Here is a 7,500-nt window from a genome sequence, read left to right as displayed (position 1 = left end):
CGGTATTAGACATAATTCAAACCCCGTCGTTTTATTATTTTCTTTGTGATTTATATATTTCTGAGCAAGAAAAAACAAACAGCACTGAAACTAGTTTTAGATTTTGAATTTTCCTCCAAATTCTGGGGTTTCCGAATTACTTACCGACTTCCTGTCGGACTGCCATTGTTATGCAAGCCGCCAATCAAAATAGTTTAAGTCCATTATCCCAGAGTCTTTCCGGGCGCTCACTCGCTGGCCAAAAAGCCCGAGGAAACTGGGTACGAGATTGCTGGCAACCCCGAACCAGGAAGAGTGGACGGAAGACGGCAAATCACGGACTTCCGGCTTGTCAGCGAAATCTCAGAAATTTGAATCAATTAGTAGCTGTTAGGTCAACGGTGACCAAAATAGACCCCCAGATTTCGGAACCAGCCAGAGGTTGCTATTCTTGGTGCCGACCGAGAGAACCGCGGCCTCCAGCAATGTACGGTGTATTATATTTTAGGTGTGACCTGGACCGACTGTCTGTGACCTGTACGATGAAGGCCCTATGTCGGGTTATACGTACCGACACCTACACCAACGGATTGAAGAACACAAAGGATCGGCAGTCGGAAACCATCTCAGAGATCAGCATGATATGAAAGCGGAAGACATGTCGGAAAGTTCTAAAAAGTGTCAGCACAAATTTGATTGCCCTTTTGATTACACCAAACAAACAGTACGATTCCATCCGCGCAAAATTATATGTTTAGATCACCTTGCCTGTGATAATGACAATATTGACGTTGATTTAAGTGCTAACTGTCTTTAGCGCAGGGGCACAGTACAGAAATCAATTGAAATCATGTTAACTATTATCAAATGGTTTGAGGAGGGGGGAAAACCAAGGTACCCGACGAAAAACTTTAAACAGTTTAAAACCAACAAACTTAACCCAGTTCCTCGGCGACGGGTGAAAGAACGACTGCAAAACCAGGATCATCGAACCAATAGTAATAACGGTTTATCAGCATATCCAAAATATATTGGCTCTTTATCTGACAAAACTATGCTACAACCAAAATCTATCTAACCTTAATATTTAGACAAATAATATACACTAACTTAGTCCTACATTTAATGTGATAAAGTAAATTGGAAAAGGTCAAGCTAACCACCCAACACGTGCACTATAAAAGAAGGCAGCGTTTCCTGAAGAGTTTAAACGTCCGCTTTGAATTGAAAAAGACCTGAAGTTGTGATTTAATCACAGGCGGGAGGGCATTGAACAAAGAAGCAGCGCTGTCCTGGAAAGTGTGTGATGTACGTGATGTAAGTAGGATGGTTAGGTTAAGGCACGGGCCCATTAGCCGGAGCCTTCATCTCCCATATTAACCCTCTGAATCAACACTTTCTATTTATATCTTTCTATTTTCAGAAGCACCTCGCCGGTGGCTTTAGCGGGTGTTTTACAAAAGCCAACCATAAGAGACCTATGGTCAGCCATTTATTGCTTCACATACGTATGCGATGTATGTGAACCACTTCACGTATGTTCTCAGTCACATACGTCAAAATAGAGTAGTTCTAAAAATAGAAAGACACGGGACAGGGTTGCCTCAAGCGTACAATACAAAGCTCCGGTTAATGGGCTCCTGCTTAAGGGTGCTGTTTGAACGTAGAGTGCGAGTATGGGTAACTCTATCCAACGGAAGCGAAAGAGGCCGGCTGCCGGAATGCAGTCCCTTGTGGGTATTCTTTAATAAATGCAATGCCAGTCACGGGGCTCGCGCATGGGTAGCCACACCAGCTTGACCACAGAATCGACACTGTAACACCGGTCTGATGCTCTACCCATTGAGCTTCTCGAAAGACTCCTGGGGAGCTACAATAGGTCGTTTATCTACAGTGCAAGGACACAGGACAACCCATTTTTCACATTCGAAAATGAGAAAAATAAAAACAATATCCGCATTTTTTTAGACCTGTAAAACGTCTTTCACTCGTGTGGTCATATTGACGGACAGTGTGGACTATAGGTGCCCGTATAAAGGGTTTAAAGGAAGTTTTCTGAAAAAGACAATCGGCGACAAAATTAGTTGAGACAGTTGCCAACAGAGCACACTGGCAACGACACATTCATTGTTTGCAAAGAAAACTTGTCCAAAAAAGTACGTTTCCGGGATACCCCTCCCTCTCCCACGCTAATCAATGTTGTACCGCTGTTCACAAGGCGTGTAGGAAATAGAAAATAACACAACATTGTCCTGAGGGTGCGGGGGAGGAGGCCCGCCTCTAAAGGATAAGAGTGTCTCAATAATTTTAACGCCGATTGTAGGTCCTGAATGGACAATGTTTCCCGCTGTTGTGCGAGCTCTACAAAGACATGCCGCTCAAAGTCTCAAATGAAACTACGAGTGTTGTTAGAAAAACACCTTTCACCTTTTGTTGCATTTGAAACCTCAATCCGTTCTGGGAGTTGAACCCGGGCCACAATTTTGTACATTTATGGGAAGAGAGTGCTCTAACTTCTGCGGCCATCCGCACTCCCTCAAGTTTATCCGCACAACAGCGATCCTTACCTTCAGCGTGTAATGCATCCGATATACTCGCTGGTGAGAAACTTTGAAACGTCGACCGTGCCCTGTCATTTAAGATGAACAGTCAAAATACTTTTCTTAATTCAAACGTTCAAGTGGATGACGCGAAACTGGATCACTAGTTTTAAAAATGCTGGACTTGGTTTGGTTGGTTTGAGCCAGAGATTTTGAGCAAATTTCTCTTAAATTTGCACATTTTTAAGACGAGAAACTTTCAGGCTTTTAAGGGGTCGACAAGAAGCCTAAATCGACCTTCTCCAGGCTACTGTTGAAGGAAATCTTTTTGGGGAAGAAAGACTCCCCAACACTCCTGCTGCTTCACCTCTTTATTTGATGTTCTCGGGTCGATCTTACAGTTCTCTCTCAACTAGTCCTGCTTAACTTCTCATTTGTTAGGTATACAGCTCTTTTTATATGTTCTTAGTCTGACTGAACAATCAAGTGCCAGTCACACGTCAAAATGACGCACTACGCCTGCGCGGCAGCACATTAACATACTTTTTCCACTACTGAAGAAAATCATATCTCTCGACGGGATCTTACGGGTTTGTCAACATCAGATTAGCACGAACGGAGTATGACAAGTTACAAAAATAACAAGGAACGAGTTACAATATCTAGAATTAAGTCACACAGCAAATTTACAGAGAAAATGACGATTTATGATTATTACATAACAGAGCTAAACAATAGACAAAAGAAGGAAAGGACGAGCATAAGCGCCGCCTTTTCCATAAATTTATCTGGCACGCACGTTCCAGGCAGAACAGGACAATAATTACAATTACATGTGGTATTTTAAATTACTTAGGAATATTAGAATATAGATTAAAACACTTACTGAAACCCAAAAGAGACCACTCTTGTCATGAATGCGATCTGGAACCGCGAGAACAAGTCAAAAGGCCCAGAGGTGAACTGAAAATAAATTGCTTCCAAAAATATAGTAAAAGAGCTCGTCTGGGTAAAAACACCACTGAGAGAAACACAAAAAAACCGTAGTGATACCAAAAACCAATTAAAACATTCCTAATAAAAAACTTAGTTGGCCCAGCGTACCAAACACCTTTCTCGACACCTGTTTCAAACCAAATTCATGACCTTACCTTGACACACTCTGATCGCAACTATACCAAAGAGCAAACAGCCTTAGGAGCTACTTTCTCATAAGAATAGACCACTAATGTTGCTTGGAAACTAACAGGAAAAGTGAAACCAATAACCTTTTTTAATATCCCTTAATTTAGTACGAAAACACTAACCTATTCAAAAGAACTTAACATTAAAAGTACCCCAACATATGAGGCGAAGCAATTTGCTTAAATGACTTTATCTATAATCATCGTTATTCAGCGAGGCCAAGCAATTCAATGAATAGCTACAATTTTTATCGTTTAACAGTACACAGCAACATGCCTTTCGGTTGTTGTGTTTATCGGTATAACACTGATTCTTATCTTCAGCCTGCAATGATGCATCTAAGGTTAACTGTTACTGTAATAATCTCCTCAGATATAAGCAGCTGGTAGCTAGTTAGCACTGAAGGGCTTCACTTTGATGTGTTTCCCGCATGTCTGCTGGCCAGTGATCAGTGACGGCCGGGTTATCTGTAGGAGTCGATTTCATCTCTGTCATTGCAATAAACTCTCGGACTTCACCAAGATCAACAGAAAAGCGCCGGCGATTGTGACTTGTTGTCCATCCAATGGTATCTATCTCCACTGGTTGCGTGTTGGAAAATTCACCTTGAACAGCCTCCCTGACACCTCTCAGCTCACCCAAACAAATAGAGTGACGCTTGAGTCCTTTACGGGAATCTTCAACTGTTGTTTGGTGTGCTGGTTCCCGGCTCAAACTGTTGGGAGAAGCAGATGGAACCGGTATTCCACGGTGAAGTGTATCATATAAAAGACCGTCATTGACGTCCGAGGTCCATCCGATGAAACGTCTTCCACTAGAAAAAAGATACCACCAAAATTGCATTACTACATAAATCATGGAACATCTGTTTAATCGAGGCTACAACGTGGAATTAAATGGGAATTATGAAGCCTCCATTAAGGAGGAAGTCAGTTCAGCAACGTTGAGTAAGTCTTTCTTAAGATGTGCCAAACGGCGTTAATCCGTCGTTAATTCAAGAAGGTCGTTAAAAAGGGGATTAAAAGATCTTTAAAGTTGTTCTATGATCAAAAAATCAAATATTTTTTTCCTTGGATTTCAGAAGTATGTTAACTGAACACTAAGTGACCCATGTTTTAAGACTTAATTTAAAAAAAGACACTTGCTTATTTAAAATGGAATTTTTCTATTTAAGTCTATTTAATGGTCCGCCATTACTAACTTTAAAATCTTGAGAGAGCTGGTCGAGGAGAAAATGACGTCAAAGACTTAATAGTTTAAGAATGTAATGCGTCAGTACGCGGCTGAATTAATATGCAGCATGGGAATTTCGGGCTTTCAGACTTTTAAACTCGTGTTTTGCATATATATTAAGCTGAGTTTACACGCTGAAATTTTAAGCTAGTGAGTAAATGTGGTCACTTTTCCCTAGATCCAACCCTCTGAGGTCCAATCGGTCAGTTTGGAACGTGAGTAATGGCAGACCATGAGATCCAAAACTTACACTCAAAGTAAATAGCCTTTGGATAAAAACCAAAGGTTAAAATTTCCAGTCAAGTGTTAAGCAATCACACTTTCAAAATCTGAGGAACAAAAAGGGTGATTTTTTGATCCTAGTATCACTTTAAAGAGTCAATAAAAGTATAATTTAACTTGCCCTTCTCCAAAACGTGTATTAATTGTAATACACTCCCTACCACATTCCTTCCCTCCACATTCCGTCCCTCGCGGCTTCGCCGCTTCGCAGCCGCTCGCTCTCGCAGCCAAAATTCAACGGAGCAACAATCGATTTACTTGCGCTTGTTTAATAATTTCGCGATAAAATATCTCGCCAACTACTTGTACTCAGGTTACATTAAATTATTATTATTTTTTTATGTTCGTTTGTAAGATTGATTTATTTATAGTATTTTTCATTTATGAATTTAAAATTATCATTTTATCACTTTTTTCATCTTTTCAATCCAAAAGCGTTAAAGAGTGAAGTAATGCTATATAATACGAAAAAGTAGAGTGCCATGATAAGAAAGATAGAGCTGTCCCTCTTCTCTCGTTCCGCACACTTTCATGCTAGCTTCTGTTTGACTCGCACTCGGCTTTCCATAGCACTTATCGGAGAAACTGGGAAACTGCAATCATTCTAATAGAAAGTAAATAATAATGATGCATCGTGGTAGAGAGAGTTGACAATTACATTTGTGAAGGCGACACTACCAATTCCCATTTACCTAATCCTACTAAACGTGGACTGTGCTTAAGAAATCTCTCTGCTGCCTACGGCTGTATCATATCTTTGTTGGTTTGTCATTACATACCGTTTCAACCTTTGATAGCGCGTGTTCTCGTAATATCTTTCAAACTCCAGGAAAATGTTCCTCAGATACGGAGGAAGTTTCAGAGACCCATTCGGAGCGATGTTGATGTAGGATACCCGATGACAGGTGACTGAAACATCCTCGTCAACTTCATGATCATTTTCCACAGTCTCGTAGATATGAGGAGCGTTGATTCTCTCAAGACAATCCGGTGATGAAGTAGCATAGGGTGTAATAAGGGCGATTTGTTCTAAAAAACAAATACACATACAAAATTATTTTATGCAGTTAAGCGATGAACAGCTGTCATTTCGAACCATTGGCTGCGGCAGTTCGTCTTTGACAACTTTCTCCACTAAGGAGAGGCAAATGTGAAACATGTCATATTCACCGCACACGTATTTTCTATGCTTCACTCCAGTTTGGTTTAGCAAATAAAGAAGCCTAGCCTGTGATCTGTTCTGTTGCAAAGCACGCAGCAAGCGGTTAGAGAACGTAAACTCAAGAAGTGTAAGGAAAACACGAGACATAGTCGAGCGTTTTCCCTACTTCTTGAGTGCGCTATCCGCTTCTTAGGTGGTTTACAGCAGAACATGTACAGATCACAGGCGAGGATTTTTATTTACACTAAAATAAAGAAATTCTTAATTTCCTCGCGCATTCGGCTAAAATGTTTGGAAAAATTTATTTTCCGAATCCTACGAGTGGCGTCAGCCGTGCATCTGCACTATAATAAATCAGAGCGTGTTTTATTTTGAGACTTTATTATAATATGATTTCTTAATTTGGTGCGGCATCTCCGTTTGCTTTAATTCTGACTTTTTGATCACGTGATCGGCGCGTGATCCTTATCATCCGCCGGAAGCAGAACTCCTACGTAATATACTACTATCAGTTGTCATGTTTATTCACCGAGACAAAGGAAAACGTTAGTATAAAAATAGACCCAGATTCATAGAGGATAATAGTTTTGCCAAAAATATGGCCGCCGTTTTTCTGTGACTTCATAAGAAAGTTAAGAGTTGACTAATTTAAGCCGTGTTCACACTAGACCTCGAGTATGATCGAATTATGATCTACTTGAGTTTGCAATAGGTTCAAATCAACTAATTACAGTACGTGATTACAATTGGATTATAATTATTTCAAACAACCTCAAGGGGTTTGTTTGAAGTAATTACAGTGCGTATTTGACCAGAATGTTGAACTCGTGGTGGTATGAGCAGACGGAACTTCTAATCGCTTCATGAAACGAAGATTTGGATTTGTCTTCTTCTATTTTTGGAAGTTATCTTTGGTTTTCTTCTCACCCCAAGCATGGTGATGATAATCGTGGTAGCCGCGCGATACGGAGCCATTTTGTCTCACACTGCGAGGTTACCCTACCTATTGAATTTGAACTTTCGCGGATGTGAACACAACCATAATTGAGTAAAATTCAACGCAATATGATAGCCTGAATTATACTTCAGTTGATCACAATCAACGTTGAGTGTGAACAT

At 40.4% G+C, this 7,500-nt stretch overlaps 1 protein-coding gene and 1 pseudogene across 1 annotated transcript in view; one reads left to right on the top strand and one right to left on the bottom strand.

The window, feature by feature from the left end:
• Positions 1-7,500, top strand: part of LOC138020755 (uncharacterized) — a 90,883-nt pseudogene that overhangs the window by 11,324 nt on the left and 72,059 nt on the right.
• Positions 2,882-7,500, bottom strand: part of LOC138018715 (uncharacterized) — a 66,588-nt gene continuing 61,969 nt past the window's right edge. Inside the window, exons 10-11 of the mRNA XM_068865399.1 lie at positions 5,999-6,248; positions 2,882-4,518 (exon numbers count right to left, since the gene is read on the bottom strand). Coding sequence (XP_068721500.1) covers positions 4,098-4,518; positions 5,999-6,248 — 671 coding nt within the window. The 3' untranslated portion in view covers positions 2,882-4,097. The remainder of the gene's footprint in view (positions 4,519-5,998; positions 6,249-7,500) is intronic.

This window comes from Montipora capricornis, chromosome 10 (genome assembly GCF_036669925.1).
Source record: "Montipora capricornis isolate CH-2021 chromosome 10, ASM3666992v2, whole genome shotgun sequence".
NCBI lineage: Eukaryota > Metazoa > Cnidaria > Anthozoa > Scleractinia > Acroporidae > Montipora > Montipora capricornis.
This window is presented reverse-complemented; position numbering and strand designations above follow the sequence as displayed.